At 39.9% G+C, this 15,991-nt stretch overlaps 1 protein-coding gene across 2 annotated transcripts in view; it reads right to left on the reverse strand.

Moving 5' to 3' along the window:
• Positions 1–475: 475 nt before the first annotated feature.
• The window catches only part of ehhadh (enoyl-CoA, hydratase/3-hydroxyacyl CoA dehydrogenase), a 39,752-nt gene continuing 24,236 nt past the window's right edge, over positions 476–15,991 (reverse strand). For both annotated transcript variants that reach the window (XM_088607301.1, XM_088607300.1), the window contains 2 exons: positions 13,556–13,897; positions 476–2,542 (listed from right to left, as the gene is read on the reverse strand). In XM_088607301.1, the coding sequence (XP_088463427.1) occupies positions 1,290–2,542; positions 13,556–13,897 (1,595 nt within the window). In that variant the 3' untranslated portion in view covers positions 476–1,289. The remainder of the gene's footprint in view (positions 2,543–13,555; positions 13,898–15,991) is intronic.

Genomic DNA, 15,991 nt, shown 5'->3' on the forward strand with positions numbered 1-15,991 from the left:
AGAGGAGCAACCACTACTCCAGGGTCCTCTCAGAGTGCCAACCCCAGCAGCCATATGGAGAAACTTCATCTCTGCCACTTGTACCCATTCTCATTCTTTCGGTCACTACCCAAAGCTTGTGACTATAGGCGAGGATGGGAGTGTAGATCTACTGGACAACCAAGAGCTTCACCTTGAAAACTGAACTCCTGCTTCACTGCTATGGTTAGGTACTGTACATTACTGCACTATTGCAGGTGCTGTACCAATTCGCTGGTCTTTCTCACGATCCCTGCTACCCTCACTCATGAACAAGAAGACTTCAAGGTACTTAAACTCAACCACGTTGTTAAACACTGGGTCTTGTTCACAAGTGAAAGTAAAGGCGACCTGAATTTAGATTTGTGTACTTAAAATGCTTATCCAAAGGCATCTACAGCTTGCTAGTATGCCACTCAATCTCAATCATTTAGCAGTTAAAGGAAAATCAAAGCTAAAACAAAACAATTGATTTATTTTTATTTTATACACTGCTCTTTCACATGATTTCACAATCTCACATGTATTTCAGATTCACGCTATAAAGTGCATTGTTAAATACATATCATATTAGGAAAAAAGTACAGGTAATCACATTTCAGGTAAATGAAAGTGCCCAGAATATACTATACTATGGCACAGAATTATTATGAGTTTCAGTTAACTAAGTAACTTAGTATTTTTCATCAAATATAAAGCAAGCTTTAATAGCATTTAATGCATTTAAAAGAATTTTATAGCAAGCTTTAATTGTGTTTATAATACATTTAAGTTTGAAAATATCGTTTAAATAATTTTGTTCTGTGATTAAACGTGATTTAAAAATGATGCCCACTCTCTTAATTCTTTGCTTCCAACTCAATATGTCCTCTATTTCAGAAACAATATCTTGTTCTTAGTTGTGGAGGGGGCATTTGATGGCTTCAAACACCTCAGATATTAAGTATCACAGGTCAGACTACTCATGGTCAAATTATTTTAAAACGCAATAAAAATGAAAAAAAAAAAACAGAATTTAAATGTGTGCTAATGGTGCGTTGTGCACTGGTTAATGTAAATTCCCCAATTACCACAAAGCATAAATCAAGCAATTGTTTAATGTAGCTGAATACAAAAGTAAAGTATACTGTAGTCATTAAGGAAAGGCTAAAGCAAACATGAAGGCTTTCTCAGAAGATAAGCCTCTTATGAATCTCTAAATGTAGTTCAATTGTGCCCGCATTATCCCATAATGAACCAAACAGCTGAGACCTTTTCCACAGGTGCGTCTTTTAAAGGTGACTTCTATGTTTCTTGATCACCTGTCCCCACTGCTGTATCGGAGGGCTCCCACTGGCAACCAGCTTCCTCAGCAGGCCACTAGGTTCTAGCTGGGGAACATCAGGGTGAGCCTGATGGTAATGCTCCAGCTTCTCTAGGACTCTGGGCAGCCCCACCATACTTGCATAGAACATGGGCCCCCCCCCATGTCTTGGCCAACTGTACCCAAACACATAGATGGCATCAATGTCCTCTGGCATTGCTGCAATCCCTTCTTCCAAGATGCAAAAGCCCTCATTGATGAGAGAGTAGAGACAACGCTCCAGGATCTCCTGGGGGTGAATGCTCCGTGCACGGATGCCATGTATATTTCTGTACTCTTCCAAGAAGGTCTCAAGCCATGGATCAGGTGTGGCAACTCTGCCTCCTGGCTTGTCATACAAGTACCAGCCCCAACCTGACTTCTGGCCAAACCGCCCTTTCTCACACAGGATATCTGGGAGAGGGCTATACCTGTGTCCTGATCGGATGCGTGGTGCTGCACCAGAGGGTAGTATGAGACCTGTCAGCCCAAGTTCCTTCCGCACCCTCCATCCCACATCCAGTCCTGAAAGGTCACTCATCTTGAAAATGCCCATGGCAAAGCCAAACTCTTCCAGTACCTGATCAACTTGCTCTGGCCTGGCTCCTTCTTCCAGGAGGAAGTATGCTTGCTCTGTGTAAGGCCTCAACATGCGGTTTCCTACAAAACCTGAGCAATTGCCCACCAAGACTCCAATCTTGTCAAGCTGCTTTCCCAGCTGCATTGCTGTTGCCACCGTCACAGGGGAGGTGCGAGATCCACGGACAACCTCCAGCAATTTCATCACATGAGCTGGAGCAAAGAAATGTGTTCCCACCACCAGTTCAGGCCTGCAAGTCACAGAGGCAATCTCATCAATATCCAGCCCAGAGGTGTTGCTGCATAGCAAGGCACTGGGCCTGCAGACTGAAGACAGCTCCCTGAAGATCTGTTTCTTCAGATTCATGTCCTCAAAGACGGCTTCAATCACCAGGTCAGCGTCACACAGGTCCTGGAGGTTGAGGGTAAAGTCGATGAGCGCCAGTGCTGGTGCCCTTCCTAGTTTCCTTGCGTCTCGTTCCACCATGGCATTGACAGCCTTCCTCCCCACCTCAAGCTGTTTCTCCCCCATTTCCACAGCAATGACCGAGATACCTGCTCTAATCAGGGAAACAGCAATCCCCTTCCCCATGGTTCCTAGCCCTGTAGAAAGAACAGATACAGTATTATAGCCGTTATTAAATGTACATTTTAAACCTAGTTCAAGTAGGTAGCCTGCATAGGCTGCAAAGGAACAGGTAAAGGTTTAATCCATGCTGAAAAGAGAAGAAAGGAAACACAAACAATGGGAATTTCTGCAAGAGATGCAGTAAATAAGGTTGCCGGAGGTACAAGATGTCATCTGAGTGATCTGGAATTGTCCTGAGGGGCCTTGAATGATTGTGGTGTTAGATATGTATTTGCAGGTACATATCACATATCATATGAAGCATTCATATCATATGAATACATTTCACCTGCAAAATGCCCAGCTTTCTACAACGGGGAAACAGGAAGGAGACTCAGAGACCGCTTCAGAGAACATGTTAGGGCTGAGGATCAAAGATTTCTCCAAGCCTATAGTTTCTCATTTCATCTCTAACGGTCATGATCACACTGATCTCTCCGTCTGCATTCTCAAAGAAGGGTTTCTTAACTTCTTTTGCAGAAGTACATCTAAAACCAAAACTATCCTGAAACTAGGTTCACACCTTCCCCTTTCTCACAATGACAGACTCATATCCTTCTAATCCTCTCTATTCATTTGCAGGTTTCAACTTCACACCTGTCACTCTAAACTGTAAGAACCTGTGGTAAAGGTGAAAGAACCCTATGAGGAGCTAACAGGAATCAAGTCAGACTTCCAAGGGACGTAGGACAAAGTTTGAGGTCGAGGTAGCCAGGCTAGGTCGGGAATCCAGAGGTCAAAGGCGGGGGGGTATCCAAATCCAAAAGACGCAAGGCAAAGACATAGTCGAGGTCGGAGGCAGAGTAGGGTCAGGAATCCAAAGATCGAGGCAACGAGGTGTCCAAATCCAAATAACGTGAGTCAGAGACGGAATCTGGATCAGAAGCAAGCAAGGTCGGTATCCAGTAAACAAAGACGAAAGAAAGCGCACAAGAGAAAGTGAAGGCTATCTCAACAGTGAGCGAGGAGTAAATGGAGTGAAGGGGTATATATGAGAGAACGGGGAGTGACGGACTAATTGCTAAAAGCGGTGCAGGTGTGCACGCCGGGAGGTGCACGCGGGAGTATGATTCGTGACAACACCTCTCTTCACCTCTTTCGACTTCGCACCACTTGAGTGCCCACACTGCCTCCCCCTGCTCCTGCCTCCTCTACACTACCAGCTTTTGTTCTCCAATGCTATATAATCTCTGCTGACTTCCCCGTCTTTCTCACACCCGAAGAAGGCTCCACAGCCGAAACGTTGTGTTTCCTTTCTTCTCCTTTAGGCAAGGAATAAACCTTAAATTGTTCAATTTTAAACCTACTCTATCACGTGCAGTACTATGAGATTTAAGTTCAAGAACAGTTAATTAGACAGCATGGTGGCACAGTGGTTAGCATTACTGCCTCGCAGAGCTGGAGCCCTGCATTTAGGACCTGGGATGCTATCTGCGTGGAGTCTGTACAGTATGTATGTGTTTGTGTGGGATTTCTCCCACAGTTCAAAGACATGCTGGTAAGTTAATCGTCTTCTGGAAATTGGCCTTAGTCGTGCGTGTGTGTGTATCTATGCGCCCTGAAATGGACAGGCGTTCCTTCTAGGATGTACCCCACCTTGGACCTGTTTGCTTGCCAAGATTGGCTCTGGCTTCACATTTCACACTACAATGCTCAATTGGATTAAGTATTTAGAAAATGGATGTATGGAACAGATAATCAAACTATTACAGCTCTGTCAAATTAATTATATAAAGTAATGGAAAATAATATGCTGTTATTTAACTTTTGTATCTTTGTAATATGTCAGTGCCTGTATAACAAAGAATGTCTGTAATAAAGAGATGCACTATAACAACATTATAGAAACACTGTTACATTGGTAATACCCCAATATCTGCAGACATTGTGTTAACATATAAGAATCAGGGTGACATCACAGATTTAAAGCAATTAAAACTGAATTTTATCTGAAACATTTTATATCAAAGATTTTTGCTCTTCCATTACTTAATCCTAAATTGGCATAACAATCTAAAAACACATCCGTTCAGAAATAAATTCATACCTAATATCAGTCACTAGCACTGCAAAAGATTGGAAAATACTTGTACACATCCTGTAGGATTCATATTTTGTTGCTGGTCAACATAACACTACATGTATATCAGGTAACTTTTGTGTATTTAGTATAATCGTGTTAAGTGTCTACCTGTATACCTTTAAAGGATACAGATAAGAAGTTAGTACAGATTGGATGAAATTCCCATAACAGAATTTTCTGCTGTTCTTTAACTGCTTATTTTATCTTTAATTACACAGTTGACTATGTTGTTCAAGATCACTTCAGTCATTCAATGATGAATAGCAAAGAAGCAAAGATTCCAAAATTCAATCCATTCCCAATTCTAAATCCCAAAGCCAAGTATCTGTGCTTTGCAGCAGGTAGGTGCAAAAAAAGCCTTTTGGCTGACAGAAACTGCCAAAAGAGACATGCTTGGATGTGGCAATTTGTGGACAGGTTGTTCTTTTCTGAATCTGAACCTTCACACATCCTAAATGTGTGAAGGTTGCCTGTCATTGCATTGTAGCTCAAGTAAACAAATCAAACATCTTTTCCTCCAGCAGACTATTAGTCTTAAAGAACTGACCTCAAATGCTCTTGTAAATTACTCATAGCATAAAAGTTTTCCTGAGGACTTGAAAAGCACTTGGCTGAGAGTCTCTTGCTCCTGCACATTTGCAAGGAATCCATATGATGTTTTTTTCCAGAACTGAAGAAGCAGTTTTCAAGTTGCAAGAGCTTTTCCAGAGAAGAGAGACAATTCAGTGATGCAAGATTAAGTGGTGATTTGGACCAGTGAACCTTAAAAACATGATGCCTCAGGCTTCCATGTAAACACAGGAATGCTTTTCTGGCAACTTCATCAGGAAGGAGTGCATTTTATTTTCAATGGGGAATGGAAGTAAAAAGGTCAACTTATTGTCTGTTGTACCAGCAAAGCGATTTGCTCATATCTGATTGAGGAACAGCTTGAAAACTAAAGAAGAGAAATCCACAGAGGACTGCAGGGAAGCAGAATATAATTGCCTAAAGGAAAACCTTAGTTTGGTGAAATAAAAATGTAAAAAAGCCTCAATTCACCTAAACTTACCTCCAGTCATGAGTTTTGTCAACCCCTGCCCCCCCCACACACAAAAAAAAACTCTCCAAGGAGAAGCCACAAATATTTCAGCTATTATACAGTGTAAGCCTTATTTCCAACTGTTAAATTTAATACAGAAACATCCATATCAAAGGGACATGTTGTACATCGGAAAAATAAAATTAAAGGGTATAGGAATCTTAATGGATGTAATTCAAGACAGATTATTATTAAGTGGTATTATTTGTAGCCACATTTATGGTGGCAGCAAAATTATAAGAGACATAAACAGAATACATTAAAATACACTTAAGTGATCTACAGTACTAGTCTTTTCTGTGGGTTGCACAGTATATGATTAGTTTAATATTCATGGGGTATTTTCTTTCATCTGATGAGTGGGTCGTTTTCAGGCAGTCTTGTGAAGAATAAGAGTACAACATTCAAAAGCTAGGTTATGTCACTCTACTGTCAGGACAGCGGTAGAATAACCTTAGACAAATTAGTTAAATTTCTCAACTAAAAACAAGACAAAACTAAACTGACATGAAACTACTAGAAACCATCCCCTTCTTCCATAATCCAGTATGAAAATCTTTCCAAAACTCAATCTCAATGCAGCAGCAATAACATTGCATCAGGAAGAAAGCAAGGCTTAAATGATCAGTTTGTTCAAACGTAATTTGTATCTCAACTGTATGATCAAGTTTTGTAATGCCAGTGGAAAAAATCTCAATATTGTAGCAGGGTATGTCTATAGGTTTTGCAAAGAGAGCTGCAAGCCCTTGAAACTGAAGCACATTCATTGCTTTCTTTGCAGAATTAGATGGACGTTTTCTACATGCGGTTTAATGAGATGGAATTAACAAATGAAAATGTATATGGAACATTTTCAGTGTCATAACTGCATAAAACCAATTCAATAAACGACTTCTATTATTCTAGAAGAGAGGTAGATGGAGTGATGGACACACATCGCACATTAAGATAACTCTGCTTGTACCTTTGTATAAATGTCTCTTATTTTGTGATCCTGTTCTGCTTTATACTGCCAGGGGCAGCCTGCTGTTTAGAAGAGCAATAAGAGACATTTATACAGAACTGTTAACACAGCACAACTTATTCTCAAAGGTGTAAATGCAGAGACTTAATTTCAGGCAATCCTCATGGAGAGAAATTAGTCTTTCCGTGTTCTCATTTTATCTTGATGACTTAATGCAGAATATTGAATTAACCAATTGTTTATTTCTTTGTCTAGTTTTAAAGCTAAAAGTGCCATTTTTGTTTTTCCTAGTGTTATTTTATAGCTTGGTTTATGGCATGATTTGTAATATAATAAGCAGCCCAGGGAAGCAGTTGGTGAATTGATGAGGCCTTTCTGAATTATTTGTTTACATTAACAAAGAGCTGCTACGCTATAAAACACAGCTTAGGCAAAGGCATTTTAAAATCAAATGTACTATAAAAGCATGTCTCCACACAGACCATATTTATTAGTTCCTCCCTTTTCTTTTCCAAGCAGAACTCATGAAATGGAAAGATAGTGGAACTGGATGAATCCCAGGCATGCTGGCAGCAAAATGATTGGAGCTCGTCTTACCTATTACTAAGTGCCCTTCCCTGGTCCTACCATTAAGTGCTAGGTCTATACTATGGAGGAATTCATGTCTGGGAATTAAGATAAGCCAATTCGTAGTGGCAGCTGAGCTTACCATTGACCAGAAATCAAATTGTTATCCAAACCTAAAAGTCTAAAGACATTTTCAGCAGGCAGACCTGAAGATATCTGCTCCTGCCTGGAATAGTGATTTTTTTTTTAAATAATACCTGCATATTTCTTGTTTTTATGGTACACAGTCTGGGGCACAATCTGAAACATAGTTACATCTTCATTCATAACATCTGCCAATGGGATTGTTTCTAAAACAACAGTCATTCTATGCATCAACTACAAACACAGATTTTCACAGCTCTGGAAACTAAACTAAAATGTTTTAGAAGAAGTATAGCATGTCACTGTTCCCTTGATGAGACATGTTATAGTACTGTTAACTTGGGGCACTCAGATCTGCCTCAGAGTATATTGGCCAAAACAAGTGTCTTGCTGTCAAAAACACTTTTCTTTCATTATTTCTCTGATGCAGCTCGCTGATCGCTGCATTTTACATAAATGTTTGCCTAAAATGCCTGGGGCGATTCTCAATGTTTTCCCCAAACACTGCTCGGATGCATATGACACTGGCAAGCACAAAATAAGCATAAAGAAGAAAAAATTAAAGCAAAGGGCAGGTTCTGTGCCCACTGTGTCAAGGCACAGGCTGTCATTTTGGCACTCATCACCCCCTGTCTATCACATCTCTTCTGCACTGTCTTTCTCTCTCCTTGCCATTAGCACATCCGGCCCTACAAAGCAATGAGCAGACAATGCTTCCCCCCTATGAGACAAGACTGATATGCTCTGTAGGCTCAGTTCACTGGATTAATAATAAAACAATCATCCATCTACAGCAGAGGGGAGCCGCAATAGGTACAAAACAAGAGAGGAGAGCAGACACCACTCCTCATCCTGCCGCTATCCTCGGATCCTTCACCAGAAGAATGCCGTCACTTCATTCAGAAACATAACACAAAGGACACCTCCCTGAACATCTCAGAAAAAGTAGTTATTAGAATAGTTACACTCATTATCATGCTTAAGGTAGAAGACAACCGTTTACACTGATGGTACAAGGAAATTATACTGAAATACAACTGCAGACTTCTGCATTTGTTTATTTTCAGTTCAAAACTGAGCAGGTGGTTTGGTAGATGTGAGTGCCAAAGGAGGAATGCTGGGCATGTGGGAAAAGAGGTCAGTCTGAGGGTGAAGGCATCTTGTGCTGAGTGCAGGACACCGACTGACTGTGCTGACTGGAAGCTATGCGTATGACTGGAACTGAAGCAAAAACAAGCTGCTGCTTTAACTCTTTACTAGACACCAGAGCTGCTGGTGTAAATGGTGGATGTGGACAGTGAAGAGTAAGATTAGTGTTCTCATTAGCTGCCTCATGCTGCTTGTTAAAAATATTAACACGCAAACACAAATAAAAAAGATATAGACGTGAAATAAACTAAACTTTCAACCCAGCTGCCAAATTTAAATACCAAACCTACAGTCAGCAACATTCCATTGAGCAAATGGGATTACAAAAAATAATCAGTTAGCCAGCTATTAGAATGTGATATTGGCTCTTTTGAACTTAATTCAGTAATTACACTGATCTTTAAGGATGCCTGCAAGGTTAAGACCTGTTCTTTAGTTATTTACTTTAAAGACTGACAAAAGACTTTTTCATATAAATTCACAGACATGTACTTGAGGTGCAATTGGAGGAGAGACACATCTGACACTGACAGAACCTGATCTCTGTAAGCACCCAGAAGGGCTTAGGAGTTGCTGGGAGTGAGAAAGCCCTGTCAACTACTCCTATCCTACCAACAGCAAGTGCCACATCTTGGGAAATCCCAGTCACAGTCGGTTAGCGACATGACCAAGGATCAAGCCTGTTTTCCTGGAGCTCAAGATGCATTCAGACAAGAAGGAGAAATAGAAAACTTTAGTTTTTAACCAATAATGTGGTCTTAAACAATTTCACTTTTTACATTAAAGTTGTTCTTTTGTGCTTTAATATTTAGTTTGATGTCATACAATACACTCAAGCAACAAGCAACAAAAATGGTACATATGAAATATGTTTTTTAATTTGTTATTTGTTTACCCTCTCCCCAGGTCATATAACATGCCTTATATAAATTCAACTTTAGGTAAAAACCCATGCTTACCATAAGACAATTCTTGGGTTCTGGAATGTTTATGTTAAATAAAGAGCAAGCAATCCAGTATGTTTCGTTCATGGATTAACAAACTGGAGCATTTGCAACGGTCATCAGAGATCCATTTTGCACTTCAATCTCTTTTTGTTTTCATTGGAAATCATGAGTAACCATTATTATTAAAAATATAATAATAAACTTTATTTTATATAGCACCTTTAAAGGTGGCTTCTCAAAGCGCTTTACAGAATGACAACAACAATAAAAAATACATCATATATGCATGATGAGAATACACAGTTAGAGTAGACAGTAGATGGTGGGACTAAATACAGTAGGAGCAGAAGGGTAAAGAACAGAACCAGTTAAGTAAAAGCTTTTCTAAAGAAGAAGATTTTGGGTCTGGATTTGAAGGAGTTTAGAGAAGTGACTCTCTGATATCTTTGGGGAGAGAGTTCCAGAGCTTACGGGAATAACAGGAGAAGGTCCTGTCAACCACAGAGTGTTGACTCTATGAAATTAAAACAAAGAGAGACTGAAGTGCAAAATGAATCCCTAATGACCGTTACAAATGCTCCAATTTGTTAATCCATGAACAAAACCGCCAGCAGCCATATCACCCTGCAACTCACAACTGGCAACCCACTGAAGCTCAGCAGTTGTGAGACTGGTCAGTACCTGGATGGAAGAGCTCCTGGGAAAAACTAAGGTTGCTGCTGGAAGAGGTGTTAGTGGGACCAGTAGGGGGTGCTCACCCTGCGGTCTATGTGTGTCCTAATGCCCCAGTATAGTGATGGGGAGACTATACTGTAAAAAAGGCGCTGTCCTTCGAATGAGATGTAAAACCGAGGTCCTGACTCTCTGTGGTCATTAAAAATCCCAGGGCGTTTCTCGAAAAGAGTAGGTGTGTAACCCCAGCATCCTGGCCAAAATTCCCATTGGCCCTTACCAATCATGGCCTCCTAATAAACCCCCTCTATGAACTGGCTTCATCACTCTGTTCTCCTCCCCACTAATAGCTGATGTGTGGTGAGCGTTCTGGCGCACTATGGCTGCCGTCGCATCATCCAGGTGGATGCTGCACATTGGTGGTTGTGAAGGGGAGTTCCCATTACCTGTAAAGCGTTTGGGTGGAGTGTGCAGAAAAGTGCTATATAAGTGGAAGCAATTATTATTATTAATTATTATTATTATTATTATTATTATAGACAGGCTTGGGAGACAGACAGGAGACCAGAATTAGGTGAGCATGAGGATTTTGAAGTCTACACGAAACTTGACAGGAAGCCAGTGCAAGGACTCCAGGATAGGAGTAATGTGATCACTTGCACTACACCTGGTCAGGATTCTGGCTGCCGAAGTTTGGACATCCTGGAGTTTATTCAATGTGGATTTAGGGAGAATTCTCCAGATTCGGGAGAAGACAAATGTGTTGATCAGCTTTTCAGCCACAGTTAGTGATAACATAGTCCAGCAATATTTCTGAGGTGAAAGAAAGATGTTTTGACAATATGCTGCACATGTGGGTCGAATGTCAAGTCTGAATCAAATATCACCCCCAAGTTTTTCAATTTAGACTGAAGCTAAAGTACCATCCACAGATAGGATTACAGCATTGGCTTTACAGAGGTGATGGGGGGTGCCAATAAGCAAGACTTCAGTCTTGTCACAGTTTAGATTACAGAAATTTTTAGTCATCCATAGTCTTATGTCGGAGATGCAATTAGATAGACTAGAGACAGCCACATCAGTGTCAGGTTTGGTATGTATGTAGATTTGAGTATCGTCAGCATAGAAATGATAGTTGATGCCATATGATCTTAAAAGTTGACCAAGTGGAAACATGTAAATGCCGAAATGTAAGGGGCCTAGTATCGAGCCCTGAGGAACATCAGGCTTAACAGGTCCAATTTCAGACCTTACTCCCCCAAGAGAGACAAAGTGACAACGATCAGTGAGGTAAGACTTGAACCATTTGAGAGCAGTGCCAGAAACTCCAAACACAGTCTCAAGACCAGAAAGTCAGTTATCGTATTATTGCAATCATATCAACAAACTAGTAAGTGACTTTATTATTTTTTTATTTCCAATATTTTATTTTGTGTTTAATTACTGAACAGTACAGTTTAGATTAATTAAATGTTTAATTAAGTGTATTATAAATTTGTTATAATATAATTCTCTCCAAAGTTTTATTTCTCTACTGTACTGTATATTATGTGTATGCTATATTTGGTGTTGAAATATTAGGATAATATGTATAAACATCTTGAAATTAGAGGATCATTGCAATGTTATGAAGTGTAATTTGATATGTGTGCTCATGCAACAACTAAAAAAAGGTCACTTCCAACTTCAATAAAATTAAGGCTAAAGACTTGCGCAACTCATATATAACCTGGGAAGTGGGTATAATTTATAATGAAACAATGTTAGTATACCCCAGCCATTTAAAAGCAATTTCATACACATTTCAGTTCAAATAAATGTAATCTTTGATCCTTGAGCACATATTACCAACCTGACCGCAGCAAAGAAGTCATTTTATGGGTATGTCTATGTTCACCCTTTGCTTCAGTGGCTGCATCTTGACCATCTTGTCTAAATCTAACCTCAGGGAAAGGTATTTTATGGTCTTTTGAGGTTTCACTTAAGCTTTGCAAGATCTAGGCTGTAGCTTCAAAAGCTTTCAAAAAAGTTAATCCATTGAATCCGATTCCAGCAAAAGTTACCACATCATGAAATAAAGTTTGTACAGTATATTTCCATAACCAAGATATAGTAGATTAATAGGTGGGTAAACATAAATTCTCTTTTAACACAGACACTTTCAAAATGGGAAGACACTGCATTTAAGATGAAAAAAAATCCAATTTAGTCTTGTACCACTACAAAACCTTTTGCCACTATTATTGAGAACAGACCAAGGCCTCTCAACTAACTGCATGGCTCGTTAAGGTACAGTACATTTGTGCACCTAAATAAATTAAAGGATTTCAATATTTATGCAATTATGACATTTTTCTTTAATATTATCTATTATTTTCTGTCTGTTTTTTGCTGTGAATGTGTAGAGTAGGATGTTTTTTTTTAAATATTAATTTCTACTTCAAAGTGACATATCTGTAAGTTTAAAGCAGTAATGTTAAAACTGTGTAAAGGTCTGAATATGTCTGTCTAATCAAAGCGAAACCTCAAAGTTCAAAGTAACTCAGCGGACTGAAGAGATCATAACTGCACAGGCTATAAATTAACTACTAGATCTAATGCAGTTGTTCAGTTTTCTCAGGAATTTAACACATTTATCAATATAAGATATTTCAACAATATTAGGTTAACAATATGTAAATTGGGGGGGTCCTTAGCTGCTCAGCCAGTGAGCTGCTCCTTCGAAGAAAAGATCGGTTTGTACGATCCAGACGTTGCACATTTAAGTCCTTGATAATGTCAATAGCTCAACGTATTATGGATTTCCCTCGTTTCAATGGTCCTTTAATGAACTAGGTTAGTATTAGTCAGGGCTCTTTTCTTCAAGTAAAAGTGTTACCACTATGACTTCCTGGGTGCCAACAGGTTAGTAATGATAACATCATTGAGGTGAGTCCAATCAGTCACTGTTGAGCTTGTAATTCTCAAAAGCTGAATAGCTCAATTGGTGGGTGGCTCAAAGGAGCTTGTCTGCACTGTCTCATTATTCTCACGTTGCTACAGAGTTTATTCACAAGATGTAAAGACACAGCTAGAGATTCCAAATTGGGTGGGTATACTATAAAAATATTAGATATATTCTTTTAAATGACATATATGTTTGCCTGTATGGATTCCTTTTGGGGGGAGCATATAAAAGGACAATATGGCTAGACTTAACACTTCTTTTTTTTAAAGTGCTTGATTGGGTCATTACAGTTATTCAACATAAATACCTGGCATCCTAGGTGTGCATCATGACTCAATAAAAAAACAGCACTGTCCTCTGATTTCAGGAAACACAATCTCACTAGAAAATAAGATCCCACAGGTTTTATGTGCAGTGAATGTTTTCTCACCTACCTATGACACCTGCCTTGTGGAAAGGTCTGGGCCTGGTGTTGTGCCAGCATGCTCCACTGGGCATGCTCCATTTCCCCACAGCTCTCTGGGCAAAATGGAGGTACTGCAGTGCACGGGCCTGGCCAGAGTTAAATAGGGTGGCCATCAGTGCCTTCTCCATCTCCATGCCCTGGGTGAAGGACAGAGTTGCTGCTGCCCTCAGGGCCTGCACACAGGCCACGGGCGCCATGGCCCCTCGTGAGCTCTGTCTGATCCTCGTCAGAGCTTCCTCCAGCAGACGACCCAAGTCTGGTGGGCAGTGAACCAGCCATGAGCTCACCCTCCGAGGGCCCAAGGGGTGGCCTGCAAGAAAAAAACAAATCTTGGCTCACAATGTCACCACACATCTAAAACACGCTGGCTTATCTCTAATACTACAATTTGAACTTGTAGTTTTATGCCTACACATTGCACAGAAACAAGGACCACTTGTCACACAAAAGCTGTTAGAAATATAAAGTAAAAGTCAATGCAAAGATGTTAACTGTTGCCTTACAACATGCTTCAGTGCACTCAAGTGGCACCCAATGAAAAGAAAAATAAATATTAAGCCCTTTCATTGCAGTTTACTATCTTGTTTACTTTACAGTTTTGTAATATAAAAGCACGCAATTGTCAGGTAGCTTTCCTGGAGCTGGATAACTTATTTTCTGAGCATGTACTCACGTTTCAATTCAGGTTAGGTTTCCATAACTGTTTCTAAAAAAACGATTTAATGTCCAAATCACTAGTAAAAGCCTGTTATGTTAGTTCTTTTGAATGTTTAATTTCCTCGCAAATACTGGCAAGCCTCAACTGATAATCAGTTTGCATCATAATAATAATAACAATAATAACAATAACAATAACAATAATAATAATAATAATAATAATAATACTTGCTTACACTTATATAGTGCTTTTCTGGACACACCACTCAAAGCACTTTACAGGTAATGGGGACTCCCCTCCACCACCACCAATGTGCAGCATCCACCTGGATGATGCAACGGCAGCCATAGTGTGACAGAACGCTCACCACACAACAGCTGTCAGTGGGGAGGAGAGCAGAGTAATGAAGCCAGTTTATAGATGGGGATTATTAGGAGGCCATGATTGGTAAGGGCCAATGGGACCAATTTGGCCAGGATGCTGGGGTTACACCCTTACTCTTAATCCCTGGGATTTTTAATGACCACAGAGAGTCAGGACCTCAGTTTTACGTCTCATCCGAAGGACGGCACTTGTTTACAGTATAGTGTCCCCGTCACTATACTGGGGCATTAGGACCCACATGGGCCGCAGGGTGAACGCCCCCTGCTGGCCCCACTAACACCTCTTCCAGCAGCAACCTTAGTTTTTCTCAGGAGGTCTCCCATCCAGGTACTGACTAGGTTCACACCTGCTTAGCTTCAGTGGGTTGCCAGTTGTGAGTTGCAGGGTGATACGGCTGCTGGCAGTAGTAATAATGACCGAAGACATGCACAAGTATGCCTAGGACATCAAACAAAGGACTGGAGCTGTCCCAGCTGTTAACACACACAGGTGCCAGGCAATTCTGCTGTTCTATAAGGTTAAAACTTCAAACCTACCCAGTGGCACACAGCCAGCTGAGAAGCACTATTGCAGGAAAGTTGATTAACTGGTACATCTGAGATCTGGACATAGAGTGCAACCAGGTTAAGGTCTTTACATGATCTTTATATGATCAGTCACACTGTAACTTTTGCTTGATTTCAGAAAACAATATCCATATTTTCAATAATCACCTGGGGAGGTTATTTAGAGTTTGAAAAACTCAGATAAAAAATGATTTGATAATGAACTGACAGAATGAAAAAGAGGTGGGCCTGTATATATGTTGCCAGTTGTCCTGTTCATAAAGGAAACAGTAGTGAAAATGGTTAAACAACATTTGACAGCTTTGTTCAAAACTTTAATTTAATTTAAAGGCAAAAAAAATGTATAGAACCAGCAATGGACACATGTCCTGTCCAGGGGAAAGAAGAGTTACAGTATGTACTTTCTGCAATTGTAGTCAGGTTAAACAGCTTTTTGATCAAGAAAACTTGGAAAAACTGTGAAATTATTCTTTAAATTCCAACATGAATGGAATTATCACTTATTTTAGTGTATTTCTTAGTTTGCTTTAATTAAATTTGTTCTTTGCACTTTAAACCGATCAATTCCATAATAGTGTCTAATGTTGCTTTACGCTGCACAAGCCTCTGAGTGAGCACACATACCTTCAGACAGTTTTTTGACTTTCTATTTATCTTCCAAGACTTTTTGCTTACAGTTAAAAAAAAAGACAGTAGTACTGAAGATAATATTATCGAATGAAGAAAAAGTAGTGTGACTTTTGAGACAATGTGAATTTTCAGTATAGGAACAGTTTCATCCTGGTTGCATAAACAC

This window comes from Lepisosteus platostomus, chromosome 14 (assembly GCF_059453375.1).
Source record: "Lepisosteus platostomus isolate fLepPlt1 chromosome 14, fLepPlt1.hap1, whole genome shotgun sequence".
In the NCBI taxonomy this organism is placed as follows: Eukaryota; Metazoa; Chordata; class Actinopteri; order Semionotiformes; family Lepisosteidae; genus Lepisosteus; species Lepisosteus platostomus.